Source organism: Lissotriton helveticus, chromosome 12 (genome assembly GCF_964261635.1).
Source record: "Lissotriton helveticus chromosome 12, aLisHel1.1, whole genome shotgun sequence".
NCBI classification, from domain to species: domain Eukaryota; kingdom Metazoa; phylum Chordata; class Amphibia; order Caudata; family Salamandridae; genus Lissotriton; species Lissotriton helveticus.
The window spans coordinates 793613594-793629896 of NC_136073.1; the positions used below are offsets into that span (position 1 = coordinate 793613594).

Consider the following 16303-nt stretch of genomic DNA (forward strand, 5'->3'; position numbering starts at 1 on the left):
CTCATTTCAAAGAAAGCTTCTTAGCTCTGACTGCCCAGCTTTACTTTCTTAATGCTGTTCACATCAACATATAAGACACAAAGACAACAAAAAATGCTCACATTAAGATAAAAGACACGAAGACAACAAAAAATGCTTGTGATGGGCACAATTGAATTTCACAAAATGAATAAATGTTATTGATCTTTTATTCCCAGATTCCGCATGTCCAGGAGAGGGAAGGTCGTTTGTGGAGACCCGAAGGAGCACTGGGTACAACTTCTCATGAAACGTCTAAACAACAGGACAAACCTTAACACGATGAGGCCTTTTCAGAAGAAAAAATCTGCACAACAGCTGGGCAAGGTGAGTAGACATAATCCAGCTGCAACAAGTAGACTCATGATGTTGATACCCAGCAGCGAGTACTGGTGTGGGCGGACCAGTGGCGGCGAGTAGGGAATGGGGGTGGTGAGGCGGGAGTGGCAGGGGAAGGAGACGACAGGGGGTGTTTGAAAAAATGTTCTTTTAAAAGCGCACTTACCTTTCCTCCGCCGGCCGCATCGCTCCTCCTGTCTCTGCTTTTCCTGACTCCAGTCCAGAAGAAGTTGCAGATGCTCCTGGGCACAAACACTCCCCCGGGCCAATCACAACGCTGCAATGCAGAATTGTGATTGGTCTGGCCGCCATTGATCGGCGCTCAGATCAAGACAGGGAGCCTGTGCATATTCCCTACCAGGCTGTCCATTACAGCCTGGTAGGGAATATGCGAAGTGCGCATGACTGCTTGGCTGGCCGTTTACAGCCGGCCAAGCAGTCATGCCCACTTAGTGTGCATAGTCCACTCCTCCTCTCACCCTGACCCAATAGCCCGCCTGCATTAACCCAGCCCGCTGCAACCAAAAATAAAATGATAATAACCTTGTTAATATTGTTGTATTTGACCTCTTTTCACTGCTCTAAAAGCAGTGGGGCGACGCTCCTCCACCTTAGCGCAGGAGTCGCCCCTGGGGCGGACTGACATTCATGGGGGTGGATACCAAGAAGCGAGTCCTGGAGTCAGCATAGTGCCTTGTACAAAAGTGAACGCTATAGTCAGCACACTGAAACATGTGGTGCATTGCACAAAAGTGAGCGCTGGAGTCAGCACACTGAAACACATGGGGCCTTGTACGAGCAAGTGAGCCCTGGAGTCAGCGCACTGAAACACATAGTGCCTTGTACGAGCAAGTGAGCCCTGGAGTCAGCGCACTGAAACACATAGTGCTTTGTACAAGCAGTGAGCCCTGGAGTCAGCACACTGAAACACATAGTCACTTGTACAAGCAAGTGAGTCCTGGAGTCAACAATATGAAACATGTGGTGCCTTGTATAAGCAAGTGAGCCCTGGAGTCAACAAACTGAAACACATAGTGCCTTTTACAAGTCAGTGAGCCCTGGAGTCTGCACACTGAAACACATAGTGCCTTTTACAAGTCAGTGAGCCCTGGAGTCTGCACACTGAAACACATAGTGCCTTTTACAAGTCAGTGAGCCCTGGAGTCAGCACACTGAAACACGTGGTGAGTTGTACAAAACAAGTGAGCCCTGGAGTCAGTGCACTGAAACACATAGTGCCTTGCACAAGCCAGTGGAGTTAGCACACTGAAACGTGTGTTGTGTTGTACAAGCCAGTGAGCGCTGGCGTTAGCACACTGAAACACGTGTTGTGTTGTACAAGCCAGTGAGCGCTGGAGTCAGCACACTGAAACACATGCTTTCTGATCTAATGCACTTTAGAAATGCAATATAAAATGTGTGCCTCGTTCAAGCAAGTGAGCCCTGGAGTCGGAACACTGAAACACGCGGTGCGTTGTACAACAGTGAGCACTGGAGTCAGCACACTAAGGTAGACACACAAAAGAGGGCCTGAGGAGATTTACAGGCCAGCAGGGGACGACTCCTCGATGACAAAGTCATAAAACACAAATAGGCCCCTGGATCGAGTGGAAGATAGTAGAGGAGGGCAGGACTATCCCTTTTATAGGACGGTTTCCCTCACCCACCCGAAGGTGGCATGCTTCATCATAGGGTAACCTCCTCGCAATGTGAGCGTGGTCTCAAAGCTGGCTATAACCCCTCTCTGAGAGGGAGGAGCTCAGGGATGTTTTCAGTGTAGAAATAGAGGTTTACTAAAACCTGTAGGTGAGCTGGGTGTGATGAAGGGTGAGAAAAATGAAAGTGTGTCCTCATGTAACGTAACTGGAAAATATGTAATGCGCTCTGATACCTGATTCGGTTCGGGTCTAGTTCGCGCTATATAAAACTCTACCAAAAAAAAAAAAAAAGGGTGGAAGAAAGTTTGTGAGAGATAAAACTAACTCCGAGGACACCAAAGACTTTCTTGGGGCATCCCACAGTCAGGATTAAGAGCAAAACCAATACAAGGAGTGGATTGAACATGTCATAGTACGGTGATGGTCGACATGTTTCAGCCTCATACCCTCCTTAGAGGTGGCACAGCTTTCTTCAGGACCAGTAGTGAGAAGATGTCATCTAGTACATTGCAGAGACATACACATCCATAAAAAGGTATACTGAACCAGTGGATGGAGTCGACTGCCACGCAATCAGAGTTCCACGGGTAAGTGTGTTACCCGCAGTGTCAGGTAATCACAGACACCTTAACCTCAGTGCGAGCTCAAGGGGGCAGCTTAGTCTTCAACCACGGCGTGTGGTGGGCGCTGGATCGCACTTCAAACAGGTCACTAAAACACAAGTCTTCTGGTCTAAAGCGCTTTAGAAATGGAACAGATACATTGTAATTCTGCAAAATATTGATCCAAAGATTTATCATAACCATTTTAGCGACTCTTCAAATACTGCCAAAGTACAGGTTGATTAATTATTAACTCACTTGTGATTATATTTCCGAAATTATATTATGGTCACAGTTTATCTACGGATCAATATTTTAACTGTGATAAAGCGAAAGAACACTGTGACCTCCAAGAGCACTTGACGACTAGAACCAAGCAGTGAACACTGGAGTCTGCACACTGAAACACATAGTGCCTTGTACAAGCAGTGAGCGCTGGAGTCAGCACACTGAAACACATAGTGCCTTGTACAAGCAGTGAGCGCTGGAGTCTGCACACTGAAACACATAGTGCCTTGTACAAGCAATGAGCGCTGGAGTCAGCACACTGAAACACATAGTGCCTTGTACAAGCCGGGAGCGCTGGAATCAGCACACTGAAACACATAGTGCCTTGTACAAGCAGTGAGCGCTGGAATCAGCACACTGAAACACATAGTGCCTTGTACAAGCCGGGAGCGCTGGAGTCACCACACTGAAACACATAGTGCCTTGTACAAGCAGTGAGCGCTGGAGTCTGCACACTGAAACACATGGTGCCTTGTACAAGCAGTGAGCGCTGGAATCAGCACACTGAAACACATAGTGCCTTGTACAAGCCGGGAGCGCTGGAGTCACCACACTGAAACACATAGTGCCTTGTACAAGCAGTGAGCGCTGGAGTCTGCACACTGAAACACATGGTGCCTTGTACAAGCAGTGAGCGCTGGAATCAGCACACTGAAACACGTAGGGCCAGATGTAGGTAGCCCTTTACCGGTCGGAAACGGCCGAAAATACAGATTTTCGGCCGTTTCCGACCGGTAAAGGGCTATGGAGATGTAGGGACCAGAAAAACGTACATTTTCGGTAATTTTACCGAATCGGTAATTTTACCAAATCGGTAAAAATAGAGAATCGGTAAATTTACCGATTCTGTAAATTTTACCCGTTCGGTAAATTTACCATTCGGTAAAAATACCGAAAATGTATTTTGTGATGTAGGTAGCACTTCTAACAGTGCTACAGGGCCTTTAGAATTCGGTATTTACCATGCAATACAATTGCATGGTAAATTACGAATTCTTGTGTACATGCACATCTGTGCATGTACACCTGTGCCATGTGGCACACAGACATGCCCTAAGGGCATGTATGTGTGCCACATGGTCCAAACGCCAGTTACAGGGGTGCAACAGGGTGTCAAAGTGACACCCTGTCCCCCTTAGCAATTCTGTATTTTTACCAATTCGGTAAACACCGAATCGGTATTTGCTATTGAATCCTGTGGGCTTCAAGGCCCATAGGAATCAATAGCAAATACCGATTCGGTATTTACCAAATCGATAAATACCGAATCTTACCGATTCGGTAAAAAATACCGAATTTTTACCTACATCTCATTTACAGATTCATAAATACCGAATCGGTAAAATTCGGTATTTATGAATCGGTAAATGAGATTTACCTACATATGGCCCATAGTGCCTTGCACATGCAGTGAGCGCTGGAGTCACCACACTGAAACACATAGTGTCTTGTACAAGCAGTGAGCGCTGGAGTCACCACACTGAAACACATACTGTCTGGTACAAGCAGTGAGCCCTGGAGTCAGCACATTGAAACACATAGTGCCTTGTAAAAGCAGTGAGCGCTGGAGTCAGCACACTGAAACACATAGTGCCTTGTACAAGCAGTCAGCGCTCATGCCAGCAGTGATCGCTGGAGTCAGCACATTGAATAACATAGTGCCTTGTACATGTAGTGAGCACTGCAGTCAGCACACTGAAACAGATGGTGTCTTGTACAAGCAAGCGAGCCCTGGAGTCAGTACACTGAAACATTTGGGGCCAGATGTATGACCCTTTTTAGCGGCCGCAAACGGGAGATCCTCCCGTTTGAGGACGCAAAAAAGGCTAATAGCATGTACAAATACTATTTTGTGAGTCGCTGACTCGTAAAATAGCATTTGCGACTCACTATTAGGAAGGGGCGTCCCTTCCAAATAGCTAGTCTACATGCTATGTACTAATGTTTTGCCGCCGCATTTGTGGCCACAAAACACTCGCAGTTTGCCACCTACTTCAAGTAGGTGGTAAACCACTCGAAAAGGGGAAGGGGTTCCAAGGGGACCCCTTCCCCTTTGTGGGTACGTGGGAAAATATTTTTTAAGCGCAGGCAGTGGTCCCAGAGACCACTTCCTGCCCTTAAAAAATGAAACTGAAAAGTTTCATTTTTCTTTTTTAAATGCATCCCATTTTCCTTTAGGGAAAACGTGCTGCATTTTTTTTTTAAACCTGCTTTATTAAAAAAGAAGTCACAGACATGGTGGTCTGCTGACCTCAGCAGACCACCAACCCTGTGAATGCTAAGCATTCCTAGAGGGGCCACAAATTGCACCTACCTCATTAATATTAATGAGGCATTATTTTGTAGATAGAGATTTTATAAACAGTGATAAAGTCTGATTCTGACTTTTACATGTAGCTTCAGAATCGCTTTGTAATGGTCCTAGGAAAGACATTGATCATTTTTGTGTGTTAAACAAAAATCTGAAGTAACTTTTTTTGGTTTTATGTTTTTTATGTTTGCAAATGTCATTTCTGAAGATATATTGAAACGTTAATAGAACTAAGCAAATCAGTATTAACAAAATGAAACATTATCAGAGTTAATCATTCAAGGTAAATAAAGTTATAAAGTTAAGACAGAAAAGTACACTTTAATAGATTTTCTTTAATTTGTGCTAATTGGTTTTTTTAGAGAAGAAGAAATTCTGCATAAATCGTCCTAAAAACACTGCTGGATTCTTTGCCCGAAGTTAGGTACATGTAATATCCTTCACCACAAATAAGTTAACAAAGAACTGAACTCAAACTATTACAGAGCGCTATTGTATTTACAATGCAATAGTTCTTTTTTTATTTGTGTTTGTAACTGTTGGGAAAGAATTGCTCATTATTTTATATTAAGAAAGTGTTCCATTTTGTTTTATAAAAAAAAATAATCACATATTTTTAAAGAACACCGATTGTTCTTTGTTTACTTGGTCCAATGGACCTGCTACTTCACATCTATTGTCAAATTATATATTTGTTTCTCTTTAACTGTATTTTGATGTTATTTTACATTAAACTACTATGAAATGTGCAAGATGTTGCCATACCCACTTTTACAACACTAGAATGTTTTGAACTCCATTGAGGAAAATGAAGTACAGAGAGCTGGGAGCATGGAATGTTAGACTGAAATTAAGTTGCTTCTTTTCTGTAAATGCTCAGCTTACATACTACACTAACAATCATTTTATGTAAATATTCTGATATTATACCCTGCTATTTTGCATTAAATCTTTTACCTGTACTCCCTCAGTTGTTAATGTTTTTTATGCTTAATTTAATCAGAGATGCCTCCAGTTCATGATATTAGCGATCCAGCGCAATCTTTCCTAAATAAAACAGAACACTGACTATGCGCTCTTCGCAAGAACGACTGCAGAAGGAAGAAAACTGATTCTATGCTCATCATAAGACTTGTCTGATGTTCAAGATATCTTGCCTTTACATGTCAATTCATTCAAAAACAATTCTCTGTAAACCCACCATGCTTTACATGTCAGTCGTGAAAAGAAGTGATGCCTCCAGGTGTTGTCGCAGGCATTCTACCCTAAACTGGGTGGCCCACTCCAAAGCCATTTCTGGTGGCGTCACATCAGCCTTGAACCCTGGCTCCATGATTGGGAACCCCACCCTCCCCTATGATCAGAATGAGAGGGAATTTAGAAGAAAGAAAGACAGACTCCTGCCATGTTTGGTCCATGTTCAGTTTACTTTTTTCAGGGGACTGTCCTTCAGAAATTGGCAATTTCTTTCATAGGTTTAAATGGATTTAAAATCCTAATTCCATAATCTTAGGATTCCAAAAGGACTGCAAACTAATTACACTGCCTGAGTTATTATTGTTGACACCTTCTTCTTCATGTTTACAAGAGGAGTAAGGTCTCACGTGTTGTCCCTACAGTGGAAGGTCATTCAATATTCTGAGACTGCTCTTCAGTCACTGGGGTGCTGACCTGCCATTTTGGTCAATTGAGTTTGTAGAATGTTACAAAGGTGACGTTATCGCTTGTGAAATTCATCCGCTGGGTACAATTTTAAGGTTTCAGAGTATATTGGTGTTGGTGGACAAGAAGGAGAGTATGAAAAGTTCTGTGTTTCAAGGGTAGGACTCGATTTCTTTTCTGTTGGAATGCCTGGGGTGAAATGTTTATGTCCATCATATCTCTCTGGCTGTCACACATACTTAGGGGCACACACTCCTAGATTACACAGCCTTAAGTAGAAACCTAGCTGTTATAACTATCACACAGATTATGTACCTGCTAGATACCCTTGGAAGGCCAAGGAGCTATGCAGTGTCTGTAGTTCACTTTAAACCTCAGAACCTCATGAGATTTCTGATTTAGGTTACACACCTGTGTCTAACACATCAGAAGCAGGTCATGACCCTAGCACTTGATAACACCCATAAGGTTTTCCCAATTGTCAGTAGTGTCTCAGCCAGCTTGACATTCTGTTTGGCAATACAGACCTACATTTTTTATTGAAGGTCTGATATGGAGGGTGTACATCCTTGCCTAACCCTGCCAGAGTTTGGGTCACTCCATACACAGTGGGAAAGCATCAAAGGAAATCAGAAAAGAGATGGAATCACCCTCTTTGCACCAGTGTTTTAGGCCCTTATTTAGAGTTTGGCGGATGGGATACTCCATCAAAACAAAACGGATAACACACAGCTGTATTACAACTGCAAGGGGCTATACGGCATTTCAAAAATGGCGAACAGATATCCACCATGTTTGCGATGGAGTATCTTGCCAGCAAACGCTAAATAAGGCCTTAATTGTGAGCAACTACCGGGTGTGGTGAGTCCCTCAGGCATCGTTTCAATTAAGTTTAAAGGTAGGAAAACCCCCAATTCTTTTTTAAAAAGTTTTAAATATATGACAAGGAAACTGAAATAAAAATTATACGAAAACAGGTATGATAAAGAAAATGATTCCCCATTAACGTGTCGGGTCTTTCTGAGAAATTATGCACGTAGTTGTATTTCAGGATATTCTACACAGAAAATATTGTGTGAAATAAATATTGTGGTCTAAATATCGTGTACAAAAATATCATCGCATCGGGGTTGACTCAAATGGGTTTATAACTTTAAGAAAAATGTTAAGTACACAATCTTTATATCAGGCCATAATCTGACAGCGATATTATTGTACCGTACCTGGTTGGTTAATTTGCCGCGAACTACTTGCATTGCCGAAAGATTAACCCAAAGTCTTTCAATAAAATGGCAAAGGTATTCCTTTTTGTCAAATACTGCATTGTCTCATTCATTCAGACGATTTCTTCAAATTCCTGTTTCATCCATATGAAAAAGTACCTCTTGAGGCCAGCCGCGGCCCATACCGGTAAGAGCAGTGGGGTCGGCTGAGGGGGGATTTCGACAGACGACGAGGGAAAAATTATTATTATTTAATTTTCCGCCGTGGTCGTCTGTTGAATCTCCCTCAACCCGGCCCCACTGCCCCACCTCTCTTCCCTGCACGAGCCGCATCTGCTCGAGGTTACAAGTGTCACTGCTATGCTTTTACTACTTACTCTTCCTCTCTTTCTCACTCCAAATTTACTCTGACCCCCACTTTATTCCTGCCTGATCAGTGCTTAATTTGAGCTGGTGGTTGCAGGTGAGGCCCACCGGTAGGCATTTTTTGGGCCTGGCACTTATCTTTTCTTAACAGACTTTGATATGGAGGAAAAGAAAGAAAAACACAAAAGGGAGAAACAAGAAAGAAGCGACAGACGAAAAAACAGTGACAAAAGGAGAAAGCATGGATGAAAAAGAACCTGCAGGAATGAGAGAAAGAGGCAGGGAGTGTCTGGTGGCGGATGCATGAGGCATCAGATGAAATCAAGACAACACAGAGGGGTATTTGGCACCGCTGATATTCGTAGCGCTGGCGCACGCTTATGAGCAAAACTTTGGGTTCGGCACTTACTGCCACATGCATCAAGCTAAGCAATTGCGATTCCATAATAGCGATTATTAAGAAATCACTATTACTGAATCACAATTGCCTATGCATGTGGGTTTCGCTAAAAAAATTGTGATTCCTTCTCATTTCCTAGGGCCTAGAGGCCCATAGGAATGAATGGGAAGCCAATCGCAAATTTGCGATTACCAAATAGGTAATCGCAAATTGAAAATGCAATTTCACAGGTGCCAGGAGGCCAAAAGGCCACCCTGATGCACCCCCAAAGTTGGCATGTGTGCACATGTGGCGCACTCACATGCCCTAAGGCAGTGGTTCCCAAACTTTTTGACCTGTGGCTCCCTTGACTAAATTGGCAGTTGGTCGTGGCTCCCCACCATTTTTTTACCGGTGGGGGGATGTAAGCCCGACCTCGGGAGTACTTCCAGTTGTCTTCCTTAAATTAATTGGGACGCTTTTTTTTTCCAATTGATGACAAGCAGAGGAAGTCATGTTTTGGAGCAATTGTGATTATTAAAGGTTCCCTGGCAGGCCAAAACAGGTCAGATCAAGTTACTTACCAGAAAATGGCAGTACGCCGGGTGATGCAGTGACAGTCGCATGCCATGTCACTGTGCACGGGCAGAGTCAGTCGCCTAGTCAAGTTAGTACAAACGGGATGGGGCAGTCAGTTGGGTGGCAGACTGGGAGGGCTGGTGAACAACAAGTAATGTATACTGTCAGTGGGGCCAGGTCATCGAGCATTGGCAGAGCTAAAAGTAGGCACACTCCAGGTCACAGGGGCTGAGGCAGGGCAGGACAGTAAGGTTGGGGGCAGAACGAGATGAATGGCAGAAGACAGGGCTGCATAAGATCCAGCCAGCTCAGTGGGGCTGGGGTAGAGCCAGTCTCATGGCAGGAAGAATGGACGGGCAAGAGGCAGTTTTGTAGCATGCTGGTTTGGATAAGGTAGAGTCAGTTGCACAAGGTGGAGGTGGCAATATGACCCGGTTACATCCCAGGTCAGTGTGGGGCACAGGACATGAATGACTTTGAATTTACCACACGTGTGCCCACTGCCAGTCCCTGCCCAGGTGCCTTTATCACATAGGTCTGCTCCCCTCACGCCTAACAGCCAACTCCTGCTTCAAAGCTGCTGTCTGTCATCTGTCGAAATTGATGACACACTAGCAGCTTCTTCCCGGGTACATACTTCGGAGATGTCTTTGAGAAATATTGCTTTTGGTGCAAATTGTCTTCATTGTCGAGCCAGCTGTGAATTGATTCTAAAACTTGCATTACTTTTTTATTCAAAAACGTTTTTCAGGAAATAGACAGTGAGTGATAACAATGTCCTTTAAATTGCGTTCAGGGGTTACAAACTTGTTTTGCCACTTAATAAATCCATTTGTCAACCTTATCTTTATTGAAGGACTGGCTAAAAACTCGTGCCTTGCAGCCTGCATGCACCCTTTTGCAGAAAGTGCCTAGTTAAGTTCACTGGACTGTAACTTGCGACCTGCAGTTCACAGAATGATCTCTGCGGCAAAGCATTTATACCAACTGATTTATACTTTTTATAGCTATCCTACACTGAGCTACCTTACACAGACTAGAAATGCGTGACGTAGACGTAAACACGGTTCTTTGCCGCAGCCATGCTCAACCAGTCTGAGCTATTTTATGATCATTAGAACCTGTTAAGATTTCATAAAAGTATTTCCAAGAAGTGAGTTAGCCATGTTTTTCCTGAATATATATTATATCCTGAAACTGGACGTAAACAGTCGTTTGCTGCAGGTGGCTAACCCTCAGAAGTGTAATAGGGACAGGGGGGAACAACCTTTACAACACAACTTTTACCCCGCACTACCATTACAACGCAACCATTACAACGCAAGTCATTACAACGACTTACGCTGGAGGGCGCTGGAGGATAGGGAATAGCTTAATTTTCTATCCAACACCTTCCCTACTATCCACGGGGACTGGAGTTGGAATTGAAAATGTAACTATTCCACTATCCAGCGCCCCCCAACGCAAGTCGTTGTAACGACTTGCGTTGTACAAACTGCGTTGTAATGGCATGCGTGGTAAAAGCATACGTTGTGATGTCATACAACCGGGACAGGTAGTATCAGTTCCAGAAAAAGTTTTATACCTCCAGAAATATACGGAGGGTCAGACTGGGGACAGGAAATTAATCCTGGCTGCAATGCAGCCTATTTCCACAGCCGCAACTTTGCCCACTGGAATTTCTGGCTTATAAAATCAGGCGCAGTGTTTCTTCAAGTTCACACAAAGTGCGGAACAGCCGTCAGGATATAATTATACATGGCTGTATTTTACATTTACAAGTTGTAGCTATATTTGAAATCATCTTGTTCTGCGAGGGGCCTACTACGTGTTCAGTAAGTCAGATGCTGTCCTGTTTTCCGACGAGACTTCGGGGGCCACTGCACATTTATAACTTGTCCCTTTCAAACTCAACTTCTCAAAATAAACCAAATAAATGAGTTAATGAGCGAGCCGTGACTCCCCCGTATGTTGCGGCTGGAATAAGCTTCATCCTGCATTCACGGTAGGGCGACAAAAGACGCATAATATTTTACTACCTACACACGTCCAAACGCTATCTTTCCCATATTGTGCGCGGCGCCCCAGGCTACTCAAAACGGCGCATCAGGGCGCCGCGGCGCACAGTTTGGGAACCACTGCCCTAAGGGCGTGTGTGTGCGCCACATGGCACTTAGAAAAATGCAATTTTGTGCATTTTTTTAAGGAATTGCACATTACCATCCACTTGTAGTGGATGGTAATTTGCGATTCCTTAATACAAAGTCGAATTCTGAGAATGCTTCTTGTATTGCATTTAGGGAATCGCAAATTGCGATTCCCTAACTGCATTCACAAAATAGGTAATCGCAAATTTTGCAATTACCTATTTTGCGAATGACTTTGGGCTTGATGCGTCCCAAAAGGCGAGTCGGCCCGTTTGCGACCGGTAATTAGCTTGATGCATGTGCCCCTTATTCTTGTACAAATTAAGCGCTGCCTCTGACTCCTCTGTGACCACCCTTGTTTACATCTCTCTCTCTGTCCCGCAGCATCTTTCTGCTGGTCTGTCTTTAACTCCACCTCCCCTCTCCCTGAACCATCAGTTGAGTCTCTCTGTTGTCTGCCCTCCTTAGATCATTTTAATCTAATTTCTCGGATTCTTTATGTTGGGGGAGAGCATGGAAGACACACGCAATTATCTCAGAAAGCAGCTCCAGAAAAACAAGCTAATAGAACGCTCTCTCTCTCTCTTCCGGGTTGGACGGGGCAGACTTTAAATGAGTCTGGGTATCCAGTTCCGCCATTAGAAGAAAGACTCGTTGATCCCCGGTAATGAGGGCAGGAGAGGGGCCAATTACTGCAGCTCCATCATCTAAAGAAGACAATTTTACAGATTGCTGGGCTGGGTGGACTACAGGGAGGGGTGGAGGCAAGTGCTGAAGCCTCTTCCCTGCCACAACGCACTTGTGAAACCAGTCTGCAGAAGAGGGGAGACTTTGCAAGCTCTGTCAGTCAAAGGGGAATTTCCACTACACTGGTGAGTATGCAAGGTGTGTGTGGTTTTGTATGTGTGTATGTGTGTGGTTGTGTTTGTGATTGTATGTGTGTGTGTGAATGTGTGTGTGTGATTGTGTGTGGTTGTGTGTGATTGTGTGTATGGGTGTGTGTGGTTGTGTGTGATCGTGTGTATGGGTGTGTGTGATTGTGTTTGTGATTGCATGTGTGTGGGTGTGATTGTGTGTGTGTGATTGTGTGTGGTTGTGTGTGATTGTGTGTATGGGTGTGTGTGGTTGTGTGTGATCGTGTGTATGGGTGTGTGTGATTGTGTTTGTGATTGCATGTGTGTGGGTGTGATTGTGTGTGTGTGATTGTGTGTGGTTGTGTGTGATTGTGTGTATGGGTGAGTGTGTTGTGTGTGATTGTGTGTATGGGTGTGTGTGATTGTGTTTGTGATTGCATGTGTGTGGGTGTGATTGTGTGTGTGTGATTGTGTGTGGTTGTGTGTGATTGTGTGTATGGGTGAGTGTGGTTGTGTGTGATTGTGTGTATGGGTGTGTGTGTGGTTGTGTGTGCACAGTCCTGTCATTATCTAACTCTGATGGATGTGTGGTGGTGAGAAGATGTACGCAGGGAAAGAGGCGAGCGAGGGCATCTGAATCTATCTGGGTTGCTGTAACTGTTGGGATTGGGAAGGAATTGGCATACATACACATTCACTCATTGGCCTCTCTTCGGTGGTATCACAACTAGTGTTCAGAGAGGGGTTTCGTGTCCGTGCTGTTGCTTCTACCCCATTGTCTGTGCCTCACTCTATGCCTTTAGCCTAAACGCTCCTTCTCTCTCTGTGCTTTGTAACTCTCAATGTCTCACACTTTCTCCTCTCATTGTATCTCCTTTTTATGTTTGTATCTCTCTTTCTCCCTCCCTCTCTTTTTCACATTCTCCTTCTTCAATCCCCAATCTTTACCTACCTCTGTCCTCTCCAAATGGCCTCTACTCTCTGATGATATCCCTATATCTCTCACTTCTTACTCTTTCTCATGAATTTCGCTCTCTATCAGACATTCTTTCTCCTCACCCCATCACTTTCCGGACTCTCTTCTTTTTCCCAGCTCTCTTCTTTTTTTCGATTCCTATATCATTCGCGTTCTCCTCTGTTCTCTTATTTTCTTTCCTCTCCTTTTTTATTCTCTGCTTTTCTAGTGCCCCAATCTCATTCTTTCTGTCTATTTTATATTAAGAGTTGATATTGGAAAAAATGGTAATTTACATTAATGTTACTTAAATCATTTATTTAACTTCGCAATTGCGTCAGAGCCGTACACTTTCTTGTTTTGACCCAAATGAGGGACCATTATGGGCCCGATTCACAAAGGTAAACTTAGACCGAAATTCTAATTTTACTACTTTTCCATATTCACAAAGGGACTTACGAGTAATATCTTTACTCCTGTGGGCGTTCTGCCCCTTGTACGGGGGTTCTCAGTGTTTCCTGATCCTCTTGAATTCCCCAGAATTCCCTCATGATAATTTGGGATGGTGAGTGGTGGGTGGCCCTGCCAGGGCCCAGCTCCCTGTGCTACACCTGCATGATGCACAAAGAACAATTGATGGACAGAATGCAGAACAATGTTATACATTAACCCCAGTACAGAGATCTGGGCCTAAATCCATCGATTTTTTGCTCACCATGCCATTGCAGTTTGGACCCAGCCATATGCAAATCAGTCCCTGCGCCCATTGGGAACAGTCCAGCCTGAACTGCCAATCCAGGTCCTCACTGGACTGGAAACAAGCATCCTAGGACCGGTTTCGACCTTTCAAACTGGGTGGCATAGTGAGCAAAAGAATGATGGATTTAACCCGGATCTCTTGACTGGGGGAGAATGTTTGAATCATTCAGCATTCCGTCCATCATTTGTTGCAGTCACACCAGCATGGTGGTCAGGATGGTATACGACATATGACTTGTTGAAGAAGACATGTTATACTGCCAGGGTCCTGTCTCTGGATTCAGTCCCAGCACTGGGATTGTGTTTTTAATGAGCAATGAACTGTATTGAATTGGTGCTAAAATTAGGATTGTGACGCATTGGCTGATATTACTTAGGCGGATTTTTTGTGGTGATTGGTTGTTATAGTAAAACAAGTTAATGTTATTGATCAATTCAAGGTGGTAAATATAGCTCAGTGACGTAAGCACTGAGAGACTGATTAACCTTTTGTGCACAATAGAATTCAACATAGGTGGACAGAAAGCGCCATCAGTAGCGTATTCTCAGGTTCTGAAAACAGATTGAGGAACTGCTGCAGTTTATACTCAGAGAGAACAAGTGTTACATGAAATTCACCCGGCTTGGGTACTTCCCCAGCAGTACCTTTGGAGTCAAGAGTAGCACCATGGAGGTTAATAGGGTGGAGGGTTGAATGGAGTGGAGGGAAGCCACTGGAAAGATAGATTAATACTGGAAATGTGCAACTTTGCAGACACTCACACACCTTACCCTTGGTTCTTTCCACCCCATTTATACACCTAAGTGCAGCTTGAAAAATCTGCATGTTTACATTTGAAGGAAAACTTCTCACATACTGCACGGAAATGTAAGGAAAGAAGTTTCTGCGCTAAGAAAATATTCTGATGTTATAGAAAAAAGAGAAATCAGCAGAAGTAAGTCAAGCACAGCAGGGACCCTCATGGAAATATATGATTCCCATCACTACTCCTGGTCATTTATGCTGATCCCAAAATAGTTATAAATCAAATTGATTGCTAAGAAGATAGTTTTTCAAGCCTACTGGTACCAGGCCGTGCAACCAACTCACCACTGCGCACTGCAAAAGGCAGTGCAAAGCGGAGAGGTAGCCATCCTTCGGAGGGATGTGCGTAGCGTATGGCTGGAGGGTATGTGTAGCAGTCATGCTGGGTGCCAGTGGAGGATTGGGCACTGGACTGGGCACTGGACTGGTCATGCCACAATCCTTCAGCTAGCTACGTAGGCGTGGGCACAATACCTGGCTGGAGGTCAGGAAATGCAGCCAATCCTCAGCCTCGCTGTAGATTGGTGATCACAGGGCCTGCTCAGTGAAGCGGTAGCCAGCCAGGAGGGTGTGGGTGAAGGGCCTGCCCACACATTGCAACAAAGGCTGTGCACAGCAGAGGGGATGGCCAGCAGGAGAGGTTTGGGTGTCTGGAAAGGCCTGAGCTCAGGCTCTGTGGCAAATCCTCCCCTGAGCATGGCTGAAGGACTTATGGAACGTAGAGAGTGCCTGAATGCTGGGTGGTGGGCACAGGGCCTGGCCTGCTGCATACAACCGTAGACTGGGTGCCGTGGAAGGGTTGTTTGCATGCGGAGGGGTAGGTGTAAGCTCCACTTGGAACATGGTAAAAACCACAAAAATTCACTTGATAAAGTAAAGGATAAGGTGACATCATAGTTAGGTTTTGTAATAATATCTTAACGTATGTTAAAAAACAGAAATCCACTGAAAAGAAACAAATGGTAAAGTGATGGTAAAGTAAGGAAATAAGATAAGAGCTTACTTTAAAAAACAACAAAACACTCAAATTCACCAGTTATAGTTTAGTGTTCTAGCTATAATTTGCCCTACCTTCATGAAATGCTTATGACTTCATATATCACATCGCTCTTGACTTGATTTGTTAATACGTATAATATGGTGTAATATGATGTAAGGCTAGTTACAAAGAAACAGGGCTCTGCATGTTATAGAAGAAAAGCCACACAAACTCACTTTGAATGTTTGTGGCTCTTCATTAGACTCTCCTTCTTTTTTTTCTTTTTACTGAAAAAACATAGGTTACAGGGACATTATAGTTAGGCTCACATTTCACTCATTCAAAAGCAGAGAAATTTAGCAGTTATAGTTACCTGAGC

General features: G+C 44.1%; 1 protein-coding gene across 3 annotated transcripts in view; it reads left to right on the forward strand.

Annotated features, from left to right (window-relative positions):
* LOC144799658 (C-C motif chemokine 25-like) overlaps positions 1 to 16303 on the forward strand; it is a 76686-nt gene that overhangs the window by 44614 nt on the left and 15769 nt on the right. For 2 of the 3 annotated variants that reach the window (XM_078671115.1, XM_078671114.1), the window contains 2 exons: positions 198 to 345; positions 5579 to 6178. In XM_078671115.1, the coding sequence (XP_078527241.1) occupies positions 198 to 345; positions 5579 to 5599 (169 nt within the window). In that variant the 3' untranslated portion in view covers positions 5600 to 6178. Of the gene's footprint in view, positions 1 to 197; positions 346 to 5578; positions 6179 to 16303 lie in introns of those variants that run through there. The other variant, XR_013603854.1, reaches the window with a different exon arrangement.